At 38.3% G+C, this 22909-nt stretch overlaps 1 protein-coding gene and 1 pseudogene across 1 annotated transcript; both read left to right on the top strand.

Moving 5' to 3' along the window:
- Positions 1-3811: 3811 nt before the first annotated feature.
- LOC122749109 (small EDRK-rich factor 1-like) lies at positions 3812-3997 on the top strand. Its single transcript, XM_043995295.1, has one exon. It carries the CDS (start codon positions 3812-3814, stop codon positions 3995-3997), a length of 186 nt encoding a protein of 61 aa, XP_043851230.1.
- A 1445-nt stretch (positions 3998-5442) lies between these two features.
- On the top strand, positions 5443-6806 carry LOC122749101 (annotated as a pseudogene).
- The last annotated feature ends 16103 nt before the right edge of the window (positions 6807-22909 follow it).

Here is a 22909-nt window from a genome sequence, read left to right as displayed (position 1 = left end):
GTTAACCTTAGGAGTGTGACTATAATCATTATAAAGTATGTATCTTAAGTATGTGACCCATCATAATAATAATAATAATAATAATAATATCTGTATGTTTTTCTTTAGATTAAAATGATGAAAGCCCTCTGAAATGTAAAGGGCTTATTGGTACAAAAGACCTCTGAAGTAGGGCTTATTGGAACAGCATAACTTGCAAATGACTTATTGGATCATACATGAACAAGTAAACTATAAATAAGTACAAATTTTCCATCTTGTGGTCTCAGACTGTACTGGGTGGATTGTAGACCACCACCTTTGTTTCTTTAATAAAGCTTGGTTTCTTTGCCCAGAAAGGTTTCCCAGTTTCTTTTTTGAGAGGAAAATCTTAGACTAAAAAGTAATATCAATAAAATATCGATTAGTTGACAACATACCTACTTTCTCATCTATACAAAATTTATATGCATATAATCTCCATATTCATTGATGGCATCTTTGAGGAAAGTATGAGGAAAAGAACTGTCAGACTTTTACAAATGATATTCCACAGCTGCCTGCATCTTTCCTGCAAGGAACTTCTTTAATACAATAAGGACCTTAGCCGCGCCTCGCCTCAGGGCACTCAGGTACTTTATTCTAACTCCAAGCCCCTTTCACTTTGTAAATCCCCCTGCTTCTAACTTTCCTCTCCTTACTGCCACTGCTGGACCCCTGTGTTTCTCTCTCACCGACCTTCTGTCTGTCTGCTCCATCAATCTGCCCTCTGCCGCCTTTGCCGCCCCTCTAATCTTGTCCGCCTCTCTTAATCTTGTCTGCCGGCTTTTCCTCCTTGCTCCTAGTCCTGCATTACTGTTCGTCGTGTCTCCCCTGACAGATCCCTTCTAATCTAACTCCCAGGTCTATATATACCTTTTCTTCTCTCCACTCAAATCTCAGGGCTTCCTGCACCCCCACAGACCAAGCTCATCCACTAGCCAGGGCTGCGGCTGGTGGGGGGGGTGTGCTCCAGCTTCATGTGCCTCAGCACAGGCTACGCCAGAGCCCAGCATCTCTCAGATACCTCCGCTCAGGTTGGAGGGAGCTGGGGGCTTTTTCCCCCCAGCTGTCTGACCTGGCGTCTTGTACAGCCCACGGGGCTTTTTGACTCAGCTGAAGCTGAGGAGGAGGGGCACCAGTACCTCCCACACAGAAGAGACCCTGAGGGCCTAAGGCTTTTTAATCTCAGCCTAAAGGTAGGGTCCCCTAATCAAAATAAATTTCCACACTACAAAAAAGAATTTGAATTGACAGAGCAAAACACCACCTTACAGAATCTCCAATGCATGTGATAAAATCATGCAAGATTCCTTGAAAGGGGTAGCAATGGATATGGCTTTATTTGACATTCCTCTGATTATTAATATGATTCATGATATATGAAACAGGGAGACACTTCCTTCCCCAAAGTGTTTGTACTGTCACGGAATGCATCTAACAAAAAAGTCCAAATAGAAAGATGATATAGAGAAGGTGAGGCCCTACAGGTATTCCCTTTTGCAGATGACTCTTGTATGAATTCCCAAAACACTGCAAAGACTCTTTTTTTTTTTGTGGGTCAATGGGGGTTAAGTGGCTTGCCCAGGGTCACACAGCTAGTACGTGTCAAGTTTCTGAGGCCAGATATTGTTAAGGCTAAAATTCTAGCTAGTCTGTCTAAAATATCTAATGAGTGGTCACCAATAAATTATAAGCTTTAGCAAGAGTTAGATTTTTAAGCATTTATTAAGGAGAATAAGAATTTGGTAAAGAGAGAAAGAAAGGCCTACATTCATCTATATATTAAAGGGAGAGCACATTTCTTGCTCCACTCTCCACCAGAGTCCACAGGAAAGAAAGCCAGTCATAGCGCCAGGCTCCCCCTTCTTCCTTCCACAAGCAAACGTCACTTCCTGACGCCAAAGAAAAGACGCATGGTCTTGCCCTCAAAGACCTTCACCTTTTGGCGGAGCTTTTCTACAGTAAGTCTCCAGCAGGTGGCATCATTCCAACAGTTACAATATGAACTCAGGTCCTCCTGAATCCAGGGCCAGTGCTTTATCCACTGCGCCACCTAGCTGCCCCCTGCAAAGACTCTTAAATAAAATCCATAATTACTCAAGAGCCTTCAGTCTAACCATCTACAATGGAAAAATAAAATGAATGAAGAATATTTATCATCCAATTAATCAACAAGCATTTTTTTTACCATCTATTATGTTCTAGGCACTGTACTACATCCAGATGATGATACCCAGTTGGATAGATAACACATGGAACTAGTTAATCAATATACCTACTTACACATGTATATGTTGACATATTTGTTGTTCAGTAATTTCAGTTTTGTCTTACTCTTTGTGAACCCACTTGGGAAAGTTTCTGGAGTCGTTTGCAATTTCCTTCTCCAGTTTGTAGGGGCTGAAATTTTAATATATGGAGCTTTAATTGGGTGACTTGCCAAAATATTGGGGTCCCTGAAATAATGAGGGACCTCTAGGTTCAAAGCTCCCTCCCCTCCGAACTGCCCTTTTAGATATTTCTCCCAGGCCAATAAGAAAGAAGCCTTACAGCTTCTTTTCCATAAAAGGATCAGATTTTGTTACTTGGGAATTAATTAAACAACAAAGGTGAAATTAATAAAAAATCAAAGATAAGGAAATAGGGGAAAAGAAATACAGATAAATCCTCCTAACTCTAACCTAAATCTATACAATCCCCAGATTGTTTCCAATTAAGCTAATTCAAAGGAATGCAGGGTTTTTTGTGTTCATTCACCACACCTGGAAAGTCTGCTAGCTTTCTCGCATCACCAGGAAACCGAGAAGAGAGAGCGTGGCCAGCGTGAGCATTCTCAAAGCGATTACTAAGCCTCCCCTCAGTGAGGGTTCAATCTCCCTCCCCCAAAAGGGGAAGTCCTTCACAAACTGCCTAGAGAGAATTCTCCTTCTGACCTCAGTAGCATACATAACTTCAGGTTGGGCCAGCTGTGGCCCCTCCCAAATGAGTCAACTAAATTCCAATAATTTTTACCACAAATAATTTTTACCAAAAGTTCATATGACAGATTAAGAAACTGAGGTAAACAGTATTAAGTGATTTGTTCAGGATCACACAACTAGTAAATGTCTGAGGCTAGATTAGAACTCAGGTCTTCCTGACTCTTTTTCTGGTACTCTATTCACTGTACCATATAGCTATCTCTAAAGCACTACATACATGTAGATTATTATTAAAATAACCAAAGACATTACTGAGAGGTAGACTTTTGCTTGATATAAGGATATTGTCAGATGCAAATTAGGCCATTGATACTATCCTTTTAAAAATTAATAGTAGGAAAACACATGTCAGCAACATGTGCCATGAAAGGGTCAACAGGGGCTGGTTCAGCATAAGAATGCTGTCAACAGATACATCTATGGGGGCCTAATTGGTTCACATTGTTCTTACTCTGTGTGGCTGTATATCATTGGATCGTAGCTTGGTGACATCTGCAAGGTCAGCTCAACTGTCCTGTGTTACAAGTGTCAATTTAATTCTTGTACTGCTATGGACTCATGTTAAAAGGATTCTCTGAATGAGGTTCAATCAAGGTCTTAGATTCTTTCACACCTCTAGCTGCAAAAAAGTGTTTAGTATAATAAAGTTAACACTGTAAGAATTTGAGCAGACAATACAATTTCACTATTCCATTTGGCATTGAAATGGAATCAATCTCAGATCAGTCCTATGGTGGTGGTGGTGGGACATTTCTGTGAATGGTTGAGTTTCAGAGTTGTCAGTTCCCTTTGAGACTCCAACGGTCATGATGGCCCATGGAAACCAGCAGGTACTTGCCCATCAGAAAAACATGAAGAAAACACAGGAGATTAGCAAGGGGAAGAAAAGAAGAGAGTTTGTCTGCCTCCCAGAGAAAGAAATCATGCAACAAAAGCAGAAGGCTGCTAATGAGAAGAAATCTCTGAAGACAGATGAAAAAAATGATCCACAGTAATTCAAAGAACCAGGTAGATCTCATGATCTGAAATCAAGAGTTTGTAGAATGACCAACCATTAAATATCTAACAATTTATCATTTTTTTAAAAAGAAAGACATGGAATCAATCAAAAAGCATTTATTAAATGCCAATTGTATTCCAGAATAAGGTAGGGAATACAGAGAAAGAAAGAGAGAGAAAGAGAGAGAGAGAGAGAGAGAGAGAGAGAGAGAGAGAGAGAGAGAGAGAGAGAGAGAATGGGAGGAAGGAAGGGAGGAAGGAAGGAAGGAAGGGAGGAAGGAAGGAAGGAAGGAAGGAAGGAAGGAAGGAAGGAAGGAAGGAAGGAAGGAAGGAAGGAAGGAAGGAAGGAAGGAAGGAAGGAAGGAACAAAGAAAGACTACATTTTCATATCTTTTGACCCTTGTCAATTGGGAAATGCCTTTTATTCTTATAGATTTGACTCAGTTCCCTATATAATGAAGAAAAAACTATCACTTTCATTATATTGGCTCAGCCTACTTATTAGCAATTAATATTTTTCTGACTATTTGGATCTGTTTTTATTTATGAAGAGTGTTTTGCAATTGTGTTCATATAATTCCTGTGTGTGTCTTGGCAGGTAAATTCCCAAATATTTTATACTGTATGTAGGTATTTTAAATTCAATTTCTTTTTCTATCTCTTCCTCTTAGGTTTTGTTGGAGTATAAAGAAATGTAGATAATTAAAGCAGTTATATTTTATATCCTACAACTTTTCTAATATCATTTATTGTTTCAATTATTTTTAGTATACTTTCTAGGGCTAAGTAAACCATCATACCATCCACAAAAAGTGGACAGTGTTACCTAAATTAATTTACTTACCCCTGATCTTACTGAAAAGGCTTCTAGTTTATCTCCATTATAGATAATGCTTACTCATGGGTTTAGATAGAGACTAGTTATCATTTTAAAGAAAGTTCCATTTATTCCTGTTTTCTTGTATTTATTCTAACAGAAGTTGGTGGTATGTTTTCTCAAAAACTTTTTCTTTATCTATTGAAAGAATGACATCATTTTCTAATTTTTATTATTAATATGGTCACTTATGCTTATAGCTTTCCTAATATTGAACTAGCCCTGCATTCCTGGTATAAATCCAGTCTTGTCACAATGCATGATCTTTATAATACAGTGGCAGGAGCTTACATTCTCACAGGGGAAATATAATTATATATGGAATAACCATAAAGAAAATAAATACAAAGAAGTTTTTTAAAATATAGTTTGAATCATTATTTGACAAAAACTGCTGGTAAAAGTGGAAAACACTATGGCAGAAACTAGGTATAGACCAACATCTCATACTGTATACTAAAATAATGTCAAAATGGGTACATGATTAATACATAAAGGATGATATCATAGGCAAATTAAAAGAGAATGAAGGGAACCAAGTGATGGACCTCTGTAGCTAGTCGGATGGGAGAGCACACAGAAGAGGTGGAAAAGTGTTGTTCCGCATGGAGAATGTGCGGCTTCTGGTCAGTTTCTTCATTCGCTGCTGCAACGTTCTCCCAAGTCTTGGCTCTTGGGCCCAGCCACCGCCTCCTCCTCCATGTTCCCTGCATCTCTGGTAGCTCTGAAGTGGCAATGGAGACTTGGGGACTATGGCCTCAGCCTGGCCTGGCCAGGACAGAATACAAAATCCAAAGGTGTTTTGGCACAAACAGTGTGATCTACACCAAAAAAGATGAGCCTTCTGTTCCTATTTCAAAGACTGCTGATAATGTTCAAAAGAGCCAGAATAATGCAAAGAACAATTTGTTGAATATTCTAAGGAAAATGAAATTTGAATTAAGTACATCACACAAATTACAGGACGCAAAAACTCATACAACCAAGATTCAAAGGAAGGAGGGAGTTAAAAACTTGGGGAGGACAAAGAGTGTGAGTCATAAAGCTGTGGAAGATTCTTCACCTGAGAGTCACCAGTCACTGAATCCTGAATTAGTGGCTGCTGCAACTGCTGCTGCTGATTCTCTTCCTTTTGACAAGTCAGTCAAATCAGAGTTGCTCAGTCAGTTGAGGAAGCATGAAGAAGACTTCAGAACACACAGAGGAAAAGAAACAAGTAAAATAAATGACATAATTTCAGATACGAAAATTGCCAAGTCATCTACATCTCAAATTTATGCCAGGCCAGACCGTCAGATTGTTTGATGAAGGACATGGATTTTTGTCTCCAGAGTTGTCAGATCTTAATTCTAGGAAAAGGAATGGATTATTTAAGGGGAAGAGACTTAATGTTTTCCCTGTGGTTGAAACAGCTCCTGAAGAGGCATCTGAAACAGAGACATCACCAACACTTTGGGATGTGGAATTTGCTAAACAATTAGCCAAAATAAATCAACAACTTCCCCAGAATGCTTTTGAAGAGATGAGCCAGTGGACAAAAGAGGGAAACCAACCTCAATGTTTGTCAAAAGCCATTCCCTCGGCTGTACCTTGACTTCATACATGTCTCCCCTCATGTGACAGTTCAATGTCTGCTCTTGCGTGTATTCCTCTTGTGATCCAATGGCATCTTGGCCAACTGGCATATGAAGGACTTTCCCAATTAACAATGAAGCTGGTGTTGATGATGATGGTGCTGATTTTTTTGGATAAATACCTGGAAGATTTTCCAAAGCAAGGACCAATTTCATGAACCTAGTTACTTGTGGACTCTCAAAAAAATCCATTTCTAACTGTTAAAGGAAAAGTTGAGCATATAGACTGGTTTTGGAATTATTTCCATGAAAAAAAGGAATATTCTTGAAGAAAATAACATTCAATTTAACTGAAAACATGGAAATTTTTATTCTTTTGGAGATGGACACATCATAGAATATATAGAAATTTACTTTTTCCTTATTATTGTGCTGAATAATTATTGTAATTGATTTGCATTACAAAAATATTGAATTAAGAGATTAGCCATGGTGACCAAAAATATTCTTAGTTTTAAAGTTCAATTATATTCTATAGATAATAAAAATTATGACATGAGAATTGTAAAAAAAAAAAAAAAGAGAGAGAGAGAGCACAGAATAGTTTATCTGTCAGTTTTACAGACAGAGGAAGAATTCAGGACCAAAGAAGATATAGAGTGCAATACAAAATGTAAAATAGATAATTTTGATTATATAAAATTAAAAAGTTTTTACACAAACAAAACTAATGTAACCAAGATTATAAGGAAAGCAGAAAACTGGGAAAGAATTTTTGAAACAAGTATCTCTGATAAAGGCCTTATTTCTCAAATATATAGAGAACTGAGTCAAATTTATAAAAATACAAGTCATTCCCCTAATTGATATATGGTCAAAGGATATGAACAGGCAGTTTTCAGACAAAGAAATCAAAGCTATCTATAATCATATGAAAAATGCTCTAGGTGACTATTGATCAGAAAAATGCAAATTAAAACAACTCTGAGGTATCACCTCACACCTATCAGAGTGGCAAATATAAACAAACAAAAAAAGAAAATATTAGGTGTTTGAGGGGATGTGGGAAAACTGAGACACTAATCCACTGTTGGTGAAGTTGTGAACTGATCCAAACATTCTGGAAAGCAATTTGGAACTATGTCCAAAGGGCTATAAAACTGTGCATGCCTTTTGATACAATAAAACACTGCTATATCCCAAAGACATGCCCCCCAAAAGAGAAAAAGACCTATTTCTACAAAAATATTTATAGCAGCTGTTTGTGGTGGCTAAGAATTGGAAATCAAAGGAATGCCCATCAATTGGGGAATGGCTAAACAAGCTGTGGTGTATGATTGTGTTGAAATATTATTGGGCTATAAGAAATGATAAGCAGGATGATTTCAGAAAGGCCTGGAAAGACTTGTATTAATTGATGTATAGTGAAGTGAGCAGAACCAAGCGAATCTTGTGCAGTGACAGCAATATTGTTTGATGAAGAACTGTGAATGACTTAACTCTTCTCAGCAATACAATGATCCAAGGCAATCCCAAAGGCCTAATGGTGAAGCATACTATCCACCTCCAACATAGACTGAACCATGTTATTATTCACTTTCTTTCATTTTTTCTTTTATTCAACTTTTCTTATATAGAATGACTAACATGGTAATATTTTACATAATTACACATGTATAACCTATATCTGATTGCTTATCACATTAGGAAGGGAGAAGGGTAGAGAGGGAAGGAGGAATAAAATAAAATTAATTAAGTTTAAATTAAAGTGTTTATTATTTTTAAACAAGAAAAAAAGATAGTTTGAGACAGGATCAGGGGATCAGGAAAGGTCTTACTTTTTTTTATGGAGCAATGGGGGTTAAGTGACTTGCCCAGGGTCACACAGCTAGTAAGCATCAAAGTGTCTGAGGCAGGATTTGAACTCAGGTTATCCTGAATCCAGGGCCAGTGCTTTATCCAATGGACCACATAGCTGCTCCAAGATATAGTTTTAAGGTTCTTCTGTCCCCTATGAAACTTTGGTATTTATTTTGTGTATACCTTGCATTTATTTGCCAATGAACATGTCCTGCTTTTTCATTCGTATTCCCATTGCCTAACATAGTCCTTGATACTTAATAAATGCTTCTTTTAGGGCAGTTAAGTGGTACAGTGGATAAAGGGTTAGGCCTGGAGTCAGGAAGACTCACATTCCTGAATTGAATTATGACCTCGGACACTTATTAGTTGTGTAACCCTGGGCAAGTCACTTAACCCTGATTGCCTCAGTTCCTCACCTAAAAATGAGCTGGATAAGGAAATAGTAAATCACTCCAGTATCTTTGCCATAAAACAAACAAACAAAAAATGGGGCAGATAGGTAACACAGTGGATAGAGCACCGGCCCTGGATTCAGGAGGACCTGAGTTCAAATCCAGCCTCAGACACTTGACACTTACTAGCTGTGTGACCCTGGGGCAAGTCTCTTAACCCTCATTGCCCTGCCAAAAAAAAAATGGAGTCACAAAGAGTTGTACATGACTGAAGAGCAACAACAAAATGTTTATTAATTCGTTGACTGATAGTGAGACAGTAAGATAAACAATAAAATGAGTAGTTATAGAGGCAAGTTACATAGAAATTGTCAAGTTGTATTACAAACTGAACAAAGGAAATAAGCATTTATTAAGTGCCTATTATATGCCAGGCACTGTGCTAAATGCTTTAATTGCAAGGCATAACTGGAAGGTTGTGTAGACAATACAACGGACACCAAAAAATCATAATTGCTACTTAACATCACAGCAAAATAAAAAGTATTATCATCAATGGGAATGTTTTGGTTGTTGTTATCAACCCCACATCCTATTTCTCTCCAACCTATTATGAACATTACCCAGGAAGAGATTGCTTTTCAGTCAGCAATTCTTACAACGTTTTAGCAAGTGGCCAGCAGAGCACTGCATTAAGCTGAATCTCTTTCAATAAAATAGGCATGATTCCAGTCTGTTAACAATGAGGCAGGGATCAGGGAGTATTTAATGAGCACTCACAAGCATGTGGATTGTTGAGGAAATTTCCACTTCAATGTAAATCTAAAAGTCTATAAAAATGACTTTTCTGAATTAAGAATTTTTTAAAAAATAAGTTTAAAAATGACAAGGTCAAAGAGGATTTCTTCCTAGCAAAACTATAGTTCCTTAGCCTGCCCTCTGTTCTCTTTTCTTCACAGCTAATCAAAAGCAAGCATCCCATGTGATGGTAGATAGGCCTTCCTTCTGTCTCTAGCCCTGGTGTCAAGGGGAATAAAAATATAAGGGAGTATGGAACAGGAAAGGCAATGGGGTGGGGTGAGGGGTGGGTGAAAGAGGAGGAAATCAGTTTTCTTCAGGATGTTTGCATTGCTCTTTGGGAAGGTTTAGGGAATTGGCAAGAAAATGGCATGGTACTGAGGAAAGATCATTGGACTGAGTTAAGAAATCTTAGTTTGAATATTAACTCTACCACTATCTTACTATGGGACTTTAGTCAAGTTATTCAGCCTCTCTGTGAGTCAAGTAACTAGCATCTATGTAACTTGGTTTATGCCATACAATGTCCAATAGCTGGGGATATTAACAAAACCAAAAACATGATCCTGTCCTCGAGGAATTCACATTTCTAAATGGGGAGATAACATGAAAATCTCTCTGCATACAAGATATATACAGAGTACATGGAAGATAAGCTCAGAAAAAAGTGTCAGGGAGGAGAGAAGTGAACAAGAAAGGCCTTCTGGACAAGGTGGGATTTGAGCTGAATCTTGATGAAAACCAGGGAACCTAGGCATTAGAAGTGAGAGAGAGAGAGAGTATCTCAGGCTTATGGGGACAGTCAGTGAAAAGGTAGAAGGTGAGGAGAAGGAATACTTAGTGTGAAGAACAGCAGGGAAGCCAGTGTAACTGGATTATAGTGTTCATGGAGGGGAGGAAAGAGTGAGAGGACTGGAAAGGTCATAATTGTGAAGACCTTTAAATGTCAAGCAGAGGATTTTAGAAGATGAATCAGAATGGGGGAAGAGATGAGGAATGAAAACCAATCAGAAATCTATTGCAATAGTCTAGATAAGAGGTGATGAAAGCCTGAACAAAAGTGGTTGCTATGTGAGGGGGACATATAATTCAAGAGAAATTAGGGTAAAAGTGACAATGCAGCACTAGATTAGATATGTGGGGTGAGTGTGAATTAGATATTGAGGATGATACCAAGGTTATGAGCCTAGGTGACTGAGAGGATGCCAGGATTTGTCAAGAATGGAGGATTTGGGGGAAAAGATAATGAGTTCTGTTTTGGACATGTCAGGTTTGAGAAGTTTGTGGGACATCCAATTCAAGTTGTCCAAAAAGCAGTATGTAATGTAAGACTGGAGATTGGGAGAACAATCAGAGCTAGAAATATAGATCTGGGGATTATTTCCAGAGATGAAAGTTGAACCCTTGGGAATTGATGATATCACTAAACAAGAGAGTATAAAGGAAAAAGAGATACCTTGAGAGACACCCATGATTAATGGGCATGACCTAGTTGAGGACACAACAAAGAAGATTGGGGAAGAGATCAGAGAAGTAGAAAGATAACCAGGAGAGAAAAGTGTCATGAAAACCTAGAGAGAAGAGACTATTCAAGAGATGGGGGTCTTCAACAGTTTCAAAGGATATACAGAGAGGTCAAGAAGAATGAGGATTAAGAAATGACTATTAAATTGGCAATTAAGACATCATCAGGCATTAGTTCCCTTAATTGCAAAATACGATTAAATTACATGAACTGTTGGGTCACTTTCAAATCTTAGCATTCTATCCACCTACAAAGACTTTCTAACAATATCAACTGCCCCAACGTGTAATGGGCAGCCTCAGGAAGCAATGAATAAGAAGCTGGATAAAAGCTCATCATGGATGATAGAGATGGGATTTGTGATGTGGAGAAGGGTTAGACTAAATGACCTTTAAAGTCCCTTCTGGGTTTAGGTGTTTATGATCTTACACTGCCTTGTGTACATTTTGATAAAAGTTTTAGGATCAGTGAGAGAATATAAAGCGTTTTACACTCCTTAGAGAAAGATAATGCATAAGCAAAATTGTTTCTTATTTAAACAGAAGGTGGCCTGGTTACCAGGTTTGCTAATGTCTCCCCTAAATGAAGCCATCCAGAAAAGGTGCTTTGTAATGTTGCTGTAAAAATTTACTGGTGAGCTGACTTTTATATCTGCAGCATGGACTAAATAGAAGGAAGTCAATGTTACGCCCTTGGTAATAAAAAGGGAGTGAATACACACCTGGCACAGTGGATTTGCTTCTGAACTAACTCAATTTCATACTTCCCTAAAGGGGTACAAAGCTTTGAGATGGAATCACAGGCTCCTGATGCTCATCCTCCTCTGGAGCCCTAGTGATTTTTCAACCATAGAAGGATGTCACCCTGGAACTTTGCTTTCATAAGAAATACACAATGGGATATAAGTGGACTGCCCTTCATTTACCAAGATGATGATCTTTACCTCACTCTTAGAATAGCTCTTTCCCTGCATTTCTTCTGACTTGTTTGACTGGTGACTGATTTTCATCAATCCTCTGTAGTCAGTCTAGCTTCCCTAACAGTCAAGGGAACTGATATTTCTGAGATGGCTGGCTACATTAAAGCTAGGACAGTGGATACAAGTTATGGCCATAGAAATGAAACTATATCGACAGTAGAAACATGGAAGAGTGAGTAGAATATTGGATTTAGGGTGAAGAAGATGGGTTCAAACTGTAACTCTTGATGATATACCAGCCATTTGGCTCTGGAAAAGTCACTTTACCTAGCTGTTCTAGAGGCAACTCTCAGGCTATAAACTTTTTTTGTTTATTTTGGTTTTGTGGGAAGATCCAAATTTATTACATTATTGATTTAAAAAACCAAACAAACAAACAAACCCTCCATCCAGGATATATTTATTAACTTGGTTTATTTGAAGGCAAAAAGGGATTTGCAAAAGTATAAGCTTTATTTCTGGAAGAGGAGAGGGATGGCTATCCCATACCTGCTTCCTTCCTCCTTTCAATGGATTATTTCAATGGAGATATCTCCACAATGCTGTACATTGGCATGTGGTCCACTGCTCACTCCACCTATAGATCCATATTACTACAGGCAGGTTGCAATAGGAACAATCCTGTTTAGGCTTGACAGAAAACTGTCTGAGTATCCTGGGGAACAAGGAAAGAAATTGAGTGAGGAGTGCAGTGATCACCCAGAGCTGAGACTTCTAGAATTAAATGGTCAGTTTCTAAGGCTATAAGTTATAGCTGAGTTGCCAATCTTCCTTGATGGGGGGAAATTTTTTTTCTTTTTTTTTTTAATGTATGAGGTATTTTATTTTTTCCATTACATGTAAAGATAGTTCTCAACTTTTGTTTATACATGCTTTACAATTTCAGATTTTTCTCCCTCCCACCCCTCCCTCCCCCCTCCCCTAGACAGCAGGTAATCTGATATAGGTTATATCTATATATCTCTATACATATACATATAGATATATATATATATACACACACATATATATATACACATAATAACATTAATCCTATTTCTGCATTAATCCTGTTACAAGAGAAAGAATCAGAGCAGTGATGCAAAACCTCAAAATAGAAAGAAAAAAAAAAAACAACAGCACCCAAAACAAAAGAAATAATATGGTTCAATCAGCATCTATACTCCACAATTCTTTCTTTCTTTTTTTTTTTCTTGGATTTGGAGATCCTCTTCTATCATGAGTTCCCTGGAACTCTTCTGTACCATTGCATTGGTGAGAAGAATATAGTCCATCACAGTAGGTCAACACTCAATGTTGATGATACTGTGTACAATGTTCTTCTGGTTCTGCTCATCTCACTCATCATCAGCTCACGTAAGACCCTCCAGGTTTCTCTGAACTCTTCCTGCTCATCATTTCTTACAGCACAATAGTATTCCATTGTATTCATATACCACAACTTGTCCAGCCATTCCCCAATTGATGGGCACCCCCTCATCTTCCAATTCCTTGCTACCACGTAAAGAGCAGCTATAAATATTTTTGTACATGTGAGTCCCTTTCGATGGGGGGAAATTTTTACACTAGGAGATCCCCACACTGACAAAATCACAGGTCTAAATGCCCTATCTCCTAATAGGGATAATAATAATAGCTATGCTGCCTATCTCATACAGTTATTATAAAATTTGAATGAAATGATCTATATAAAGTTCTTTGTAAATCTTACATCACTATTTAAATGTCAGCTAACTCGAAGGATAGTATGATCTAATATAATAGAAAGAGAGATGACCTGGGAATCAAGGACATCTGGGTTCAAGTTCCACTTTGGCTACTGGCTATGTGACCATGGGCAAATAATTTAACCCCTGTATGCTCTCAGAGAGGATTATTCGTTTTAGTGGAAGAAGTTTCAATACCAGGGAGTTCCCTACACAACAGAAATCATGTCTAGACCAATATAAAATCTAGATGTTGGGGTTTTAAGTATGATGGTCTAATCAGTTAAGCTGATGGACTAGAAAATAATTATACCATACAGTAAAGGATAAATGATCAAACCTGGGGATAATTTTAATGACGCTAATTTTAATCCTCAACAAACAAATCCAGTTCACAACAGGATACAGTGGAGAGAGCCAAGTTGACTTTAATTTGTGGAATTTTAAAGAATGGTTTTCAAGCTCTTCAAGCCCAGAAAATCTACCATCTAAAAATTCAAATATCTTGTCATGCTGTAACACCTTGGGAATAAAGGCAGGGGCCTAATAGAGACTAAAACTCACCAAAGTCAAGGCAACTTCCTTGATGGCTTTGCTGATTTTTCCATGTAAAGAACTGTGTTTGTATGGCCCATTACCTTCTCCACTGACATTTACTGGAACTCACGATAGGAATTTTTGAAATTCAAAGGCAACTACTGTTGAATAAAATTCCACTCTCCAGGAAATAATTTAGCTCTGCTGTAAACACAGTTTCATAGCCAAAATGTCCATGTTGCCAGTAAAAAAAAAAATAAAACAAACTTGGGCTACTATCTACAAATGGGCAATCCAACATATTTCTTAATTGGGGCTATGTAAATTAGGTAGGATCTCTAATTAGGCTATATTTTTTTATTAACTAAAATCATCTTTGTTTAAACTTTAGTTTCCTTAGACTACCATACAAAAAGTGCATTCTGTCTAATGCCAGCTTGGACTTCAGTGATGCTCTGTGGTCTTCTTCATCACCTATTGACACCTTATTGAATCACTCAAAACAACAGTGCAAACCTTTTCTGCTCTCCTTATATCTGTGACACTTCATGCTCCTCCTTTCCATCCTTCAAATTTTTCAGCATCTTCATCCATCATTTCCATCTCTTATGTTAAAGGGGATAGTTTCACTCCAAAATTTGGAACCAGAATTTTTTTCAACTGAGGCAAAAGAGTTAGGGGCTCCCCAGTTCCCCCTCATCCCAATAAGTGGAAGGGAGACAGGTATGCCACAAGGAATGAGGTGGGGAAGAATTTCAGGGTCTCAGACCTTCTGTGGACAGTTACCAGGCTACCCCAAGGACAGGGAAGGGCTCTCTTTATTTTTAATTATTAAATTTGATTTTTCATTTGTGGAATAAAACAAGCATTTCCATGACATAGTACAATAAAAAGGATGATTACACATGAAGCCACAAATCGACTATGCCTGAGGTGAGAGATAGATTGTCTTGTTCATGGAACAGCCAGGAGGCTGGTATCTCTTAATCAAAGAGTATATGGTGAGGAATAAGATGTAAGAAGACTGGAAAAGTAGGAGGGGACTAGATTATAGAGAACTTTGAATGCCAAATAAAGCATTTTGTATTTGATCCTGGATGCAATGGAGAGCCATTGGAGTTTATTGAATAGAAAGGGTGACATGATAGTATCTTCTCTTTAGGAAGATCACTATAGTGGTTAAATGGAAGATGGATTGGAGTGGGAAGAGACTTCAGACAAGCAGACCCACCATCAGGCTATTGCAGTAATTCAGGATGTGAGGTGATGAGAGCCTGCACCAGAATGGTAGGAGTATCAGAGGAGAGAGGGGGTATATTCAAGAGATGCTACAAAGGTGAAACCAATAGGTCTTGAGGATAGATTGGATATAGGGGGTATAGCAATGAGTTCAGGATGACTCCTGGATTGTAAATGCCTGGCACATAGCAGGCACCTAATAAATGTTTATTAATTGATTGCATTTATTCCTACTCATCACATATGTTTAGGGACTGAAGACCCATGTTGGTAGGTTATGGAACACTAAGTCCCATTTCCTTCTATGGTTTGCCTTGTAACCTTTTTCACCCCTTCTCATGATTTGGAGGATGAGGAGGAGAAACATTAATGAGGAGACCTAAACTGTATCTGACTCCTACTAGAGCTCGCACTTGGCTTTCCTTCTCCCCTACTCATGCATTCCTTAAACAAAGCCTACTCGCTCACTTAAAAAAAACAGTTCTGGGAAATAACAGGAACTGGATCAAATTTGAGTTAACAAAATGATTGTCTTTCACAAAAGAACTATAAGCATAAACCTAATGAATGAATGAATGTTCTCGTAGCTATTTCCTGTTTACATATATTAACCCCAAGAAGTCTTTACTCCTGACAAGTACAAAGAATTGCAATAGAACGTCCATTTTACAGGATTACCGAATGTATTTTTAATCTTCTCCTGAGATGCCATGCTTTAACCCATCTACAATAGTTCCTAACAAAGGCCTAAGAGACCCTTCTTTCCAAGAGTTTTCTTTCACAAGTTGCTAACATTCACTAAGTTGATAACATAACAGGATTCTTTCCCAAATAAAGGAAAACATTTTTTCTTTGCTGGAGCCATTTTACAGAGCAAGGCAGCATCCCCTTCTAAAAAGCACATGTCAAAAAGCAAAAATTGTTTGTGTGGATGTGGGGTTGAGGAAGGTGGGGGGCCACTGCCTAAAAATTTACTCAGCAAAATGATTTCAGTAAGGAATTGATCAGCAACACCTGAGAGTAGGTATATTTTTTAAAAAGTGTGTTCTCCTTTCAAGTGGAAGAATCTTTTTTAACATAGCTTCCAAAGTCATCCTGAAAAACTTCCCATCTAATAAAGCTCCTTCTGTTTTGTCCTTTCATGTATCCAGATCTTTATTGCTATTGCCTCCAGCTCAGCTATTCATCAACACACTCACTTTACTTCTAAACAGAGAAAGATAAAATTATCTGCCAACCTAAGCCAGCCCTCATAAGGGAAGGTGGCAATGTCTGAATGCAGCTAGGATGGAATCATGGATAAGATGATAAAAGAAATCACATCCTAGTTCACCATATTCCAACAAGGACCTGTTGATTACATTTCTGAATAGAAGTTTTTAAAAAATCAGTCATAAAAAGATAGTCAAAGTTAGCCCAGGTTAGAGGAAAATAAAGGCTTAATGAGGAAATTAGATTGGGGGTGGGGAGTAGGATGGATTGTGTTTGAGAATAAAATATTACTCATTAAAATGAGGACTTGGAATAGATCTCAAAGGAAGACTTTATAGACATTCTATTTTTTTCTGAAATTCTTGTCAGTGAGGCGCTGAGTCTATGGGTAGGCTTAGATAGATTACAGAACTTCAGGCAAGTTCTTAGCAGGGAAAAAATGGTATAAGATGTTCATTTCTTTAAAGCCTGAGCGTCTTCATAAGTTGTTCAGACATTTGTTAGCCTGAGCTTCTCCTCCCTTTTTTTCTTCCTTCTTTCCTTCCTTCCCTTCTTTCCTCCCTCCCTCTGTCTCCAATTCTAACATTTAGCAGATTACATGCCTACAAGAAATGAGCAGAAGGGAGAAAAAATACTGTTGGGCTTTTTTTGTTTGTTTTCCCTTATTTTACTCATCTGAAGCAAAGCCAGTGCCAAACTGACTAAGGAGCTACAAAGATTCTACACTACAATTTTTATGGTTTGTTGAGTTTGGGGCAAATGGACTACAGCAAACAACATGAAAGCAAGCCAGATGTCTGTTTCCAACAACATTTGATAGGAGTAAGACTGTTAAAAAGGGATCAATGGAAAACTAACAAAAAGTCAAGAAGTGCTCTCTTATTCTAACCTCTCTTCATCTAAGTGCCAAAAAGGAAAACATCATTGCTTGAGGGGTGAAGTTTCTTATGTTTTTTATTGGGGTTTTTTATCATTATTGGAGTGAAGATAGACACAAAGCCAGGGGAACTACACAGCCTTCTTTTGGGAGGAGAACTTATAAGTACCAAATAGCATTGAGGGGGAAAGTAAAGAGCTAGCTGCCCAAAGTGCTCAGAGACCTCCAAAACACTCTGCCAGTTCAATTGTTCCTATACTCCAAAGGATGTGTGATATCATGCTTTGGTACTACTACTATTCTACTATTATAATCTATCAATATCTTTTTTGGATCCTGATTCTTCCATCTAATATATTTGCCATCCTTCCCCAATTCACAACAACCATAAATTCAATAATTACGCTAGTTATTCCTTTTGGATAAGGACTAGGACCAAGGATAGAATCCAGTAACTATTAAAGAACTCCCTCCAGGCTGATGTCATTCCAATACCATTATTTTCATTTTGGTTTTTCTTTGACAATGTAGCATGGTTCCACTGGTATGGAAAACTAACACGTGAGGAAAACTCCAACCTATTCAGGTAGGCATGCCTTCTTTCATTCGGTGAATAGCGAGGTGGCCCAGGAGATAGAGTACAGGGTGGGAATCTGGAAGATCTGAGTTCACATCCATTCTCATATAATTACTAGCTGTGTGAACCTGGGCAGGTCACACATCTATCTGCCTCGGTTTCCTTATCTGTAAAATGGGATGATAATGGCATTTAACCTCTCAGGGTTGTTGTAAAGATCAAATGAGACATTTGTAAAGTGCTTAGCATGATGCCTGGCACATAATAGATGCTATATAAAATGATAGGTATTGATAGTCTTATTGTGAGTCTCGTTTTAATCTGATTTGACTTCACTTGGGAGTATTGTAGACAACATTAAGCATGAATGTTTGACAACTCTGCCTTCAGGTTAAATTACTTGCCTAGAGTCACACAGCCAAATGTGTCAAATGGGAAGACTGCATCCAGGTCTTCCTGCTTTGAGGCTAGCTCTCAATCCATTATGTCGCACAACATGATAGAGAGACAGAGACAGAGACGATATAGGTATAGGTATAAGTATATTTCACTTAAAAATAAGAATTGTTGATATCTTTTGTTCTAGCTTGACAGTAATTTCTGGGCCCCTCTTCTCCCAGTATCCCTGGAATTGAGCCATGCCTTGTAACAGAATAAGTCAAACAAAAATAACTGATGAGGTAACTACATATGCCAATATAGTTAGCATTTTGCCCCTGTAGTCACCCTTGCCTTTCTGACAAGAGGAGAGAAATATGGTTTTTTTTATTCTCTAGAATCAATATTCACGGCTATCTTGGGGGGGGGACAGAGAAAGGGGGGAGGGAGAGGGAGAGGGAGAGGGAGAGGGAGAGGGAGAGGGAGAGGGAGAGGGAGAGGGAGAAAAGAATGAATTTGAATCTAGGTCAATTTTCCAGCATCCTGACTCCCATCAAATCCACATAGGTAGAATATTTCCACTATTTGGCTTAAAACAGAAATTATGCTACAGGCTTTTTATACCTCAAAATAAGAAAACCTTCAATAATTTTCCAGGCACCCAATTTAATGCATGTCAGCTCTAATCTTCACAAAACCAAAATCTCTTTCCATCAAGATCCATTTCTTACAAAGACATCAGAAGGTTTGTGGCACCTTATGTAACACTTCATATGTAAATAAAAGCAACAGCCTTCATACCTAGATTTTAATTTAATTTCATCAAGATTTACCTTAATTTTATTCCAAGAAACTGTTTCACTCAATCCCCACCAAACTACCTCATTACAACTACTGAAAACTTAGATGTTCTGGAATATTGATTTTAATAGTGTCTCCATTATGCAGCAGGTAAGGAGGCTAAGAAAATCAGCCCCGTGAGGTTTCTCCTAGAGCAATGCTGACTCAGACAGGAATATTCTACACTGTACTTTCTCAAGGATCAGGAACTATGCTTATTTGGAGTTTTGTTCTTTCTTCCATATATTTCATAGTTTTGTTCTTTCTTCCATATAGTTCATCATTTCCCCCTATTTGCTGATGTCTACATTTCCCACATATCTCTGGAAATGTTTTCCCAGTAGATGCCTTTTCATGGCACTAGGACCAAACCCCTGATTTTTGGTTGAATTTCCTTGGTATCCTTACAATAATAATAGCTAGCATTTACATAGCACTTTGAGGCTTGCAAAACACTTCATATATTGTATCATTTTATCCTCATGACAGCCCTGAGAGGTAGGTACTATTTTGTCCCCATTTTACTGATTAGGAAATTGAGATACAGAGAAGTTAAGTGAAGTTAAGGTAAGGGTTACAAAGCTAGTAAATGTCTGAAGCAAAATTTGATCTCATATCTCACTGACTCCAAGTCTTACATTCTATCCACTGGGCTACCTGGTACTTTCTTTATGTACTAATTGCTATCTTCTTATTACATTTGAAGGGCTTTGAATGCCAAACAGAGCAATGCCAAACAGATTGATTGATTCCATTTATTCCTATTCATCACTTGTATTTAGGGACTGAAAGCCCATTTTGGGGGGTTATGGAAAATTGTACCCCATTTCCTTTTATGATTTGCCTTGTTACATGTTTTTAACCCTTCTCATGATTCTGAAGGGAAAATGTAAATGTTCTTCCCTTCTGCATGGACGTCCTGTTGTTCTTATCCAGGTGATGCTGTCCTTCTGGCTTCTGTTTCACAGTGGAAGTCCCTGCTTACACAGCAGCCAAACTGGGCATCTGCTGATCAGCTCCTGGCCCAGCACGTCTCATCTGTGCCTGTTCTTTGGCTTCCTGCAGTTTCTACTCCTGGTAATTGCTCCTGAGCACACTCTACAGTAGCCCAGGTGAGTGGGGCTGCTAATGGAAAGACTGTGTATTCATAAATTTACTGAGCTTCTTTACCAAAAAAATATGGGGGAGGGAGATTGGGGTGACAGTGAGCACAGGAGGGGAATTACTGAAAAGATGCAGGCACCTTGAAGGGATCACAGTGAATGAGAATTCTTATCATGAAGAACTCTGTATAATAATCAGCATGACTTTGTAAGACAGGAATTCTTTCAGACTATTTTAACCTCTTCTCCCATTTATAGGCATAATATGCCAAGGCAATAGCAAAACTAACAAATCTTGTTCCTTAGAATGGCTTTTGAAACCATCATATTAAGGCAGCAAGGATTTGCAACCACTTTATTTATTTATTTGTGTGTGTGTGTGAGGCAATTGGTGTTAAGTGACTTGCCCAGTGTCACACAGCTAGTAAATGTTAAGTGTCTGAGGTCAGATTTGAATTCAGGTCCTCCTGACTCCAGGGCCGGTGCTCTATCCATTGCACCACCTAGCTGCCCCTGGAATCACTTTAAGTGGACCATGTCAATATTGGAAAAAGATACAACCATTTATAAAGTCCCAAATCACCACTTTATACCAAAGATTTTGTGATTCTGTTAGCCTGGGAACTCTTTCCACTAGAGCAGGTTGCAATCTGCCTGTCCCTTAAGTCCCAGTTGCCTGTAGTCCTGATCTGTCCAGAATCACCAAGCTCAGAGGCCATCCTTGAACATAGGTCTTCCTAACTTCAAGCCCAGAAATCTATCCACTATATCATGCTCCCTCTCCTAACTCTTAAATTATTTTGATTTCCTTTTTATTGGACCCGTGATTTCTTTGTGATAGGGCACTCCCAGTGAAAAAACCTCCTTTACCAATGGCTGATTGAATAGCCGTTCTGCCACTTAATAGTTTTGGAGAGTTGCTTGGGACATTAAGACACATTAAGTGATGTGCCAAAGGTCATACAGCCAGTCTGTCTTAAGCAGCACTTGACCTTAGGGCTTGCAAACTCCTAAGATAGTTCTCTGACCTCTCTCTCACATAATATTAATTAGTCGTCTTAAATTAGAAGATACTATTTTCCAGTATCTTAGCAACACTGTGTAAATTAAGAGTGGTACATAATAAACATAACATGTTAAATGTACCATGATAATTATATTCAATAAATATAATTAAAATTTTGTTGTAGTAAGGCTTGATTTTATATTATTTTAAAATTCATCAGCCTTGGTTGCCATTTGGTTTGCCTATTAGACTGTAGGAATGGCTTCCTATTCCCTATAAGATAAAATCCAACTCAGCCTGACATTTAAGTCCCTTCTTAATCTGGGTCCAATCAACATTTCTAACTTCATTTCATACTACTCCTCTTCTTGAACTCTGCTTCCAGCTAAATTAAATGGCTGACTCTTTCCCAATCTAATCATAAACTTTCTCTTTCCTCCATGCATTAATTAGGTAGTCCATCTCCTACCACTGAAATCCTGCTTCTTCTATAAGGGATGGCTCAGGTGCTACAACTCCTTGAAGATCTCCTTAGCAAAGCAAAAAATTTGCGCTCACTCATGCTCTCTCTCTCTCTCTCTCTCTCTCTCTCTCTCTCGCTCTCTCTCTCTCTCTCTCTCGCTCTCTCGCTCTCTTGCTCTCTCTCTCTCGCTCTCTCTCCCTCTCTCTCTCCCTCTTTAAATGTTGCTTTGACCTTACTAAATTCTGTACTTTATCCCTCCAATTTGTATGTGACATAGATACCCTATTAGGTTGTAAGTTCCTTAATGGCAGGAACTGTGACATTTTTCATCTTTGTCTCCCTGGCATTTAGCTCAGTACATGGCACATTGTTGGCATTTAAATGCTTAAAATTGCTGAATTGAATTGACTGTGTAAATATGTTTAGAGGATGGTATTAGGACCACATTTAGACATGGTGACAAGAGTAGAAATATCATTTGAAGAATAGAGAAGTGGGTGGGGAGAGTGGGTCAAACTTAAAGGGCAAAAGGATTCTTTGACAGATCACAGAAAAGTCCAATTTTCCCCTCATCCAAGATAAGATAATCACTCTCCTTTCCCTTTCTGTACCAGGCCAGCTACAAGTATGTCTTCAGCCTCCTTTTTATGACTACTTGTGATGAATATAAATAACTTTGAGTAAAAGTGGTCATAAGATGAAAGTTTAGGGACCTTCAGATGAGAACAGCTGAATTGATGGGTAACACATGGATTGCCTGTGAAACTCTGTATAGCCAGGACAGCCCCTTGAAATGATAAAAATCACATTTCTTGAAGTGGTACCAGTATAGCAAAATTACAGTACTCATCTCTAGGCTGTTGTTAGGTTTAGTTCAAGCAAAAGTTATAGCTGGTAGCTTTTCTAATGCCCAGGACCTGCTCACTCTCCTTTCCCACTCAAAGTCCTAACTCCAAATACCC

This window comes from Dromiciops gliroides, chromosome 1 (assembly GCF_019393635.1).
Source record: "Dromiciops gliroides isolate mDroGli1 chromosome 1, mDroGli1.pri, whole genome shotgun sequence".
Taxonomy (NCBI): Eukaryota; Metazoa; Chordata; class Mammalia; order Microbiotheria; family Microbiotheriidae; genus Dromiciops; species Dromiciops gliroides.
The sequence above is the reverse complement of the archived record's forward strand: the minus strand, read 5'-3'. Positions and strand labels throughout refer to the sequence as shown.

Coding starts and splice junctions, on each gene's coding strand:
- LOC122749109 (XM_043995295.1), top strand. CDS start 3,812: ATGGCCCATGGAAACCAGCAGGTACTTGCCCATCAGAAAAACATGAAG.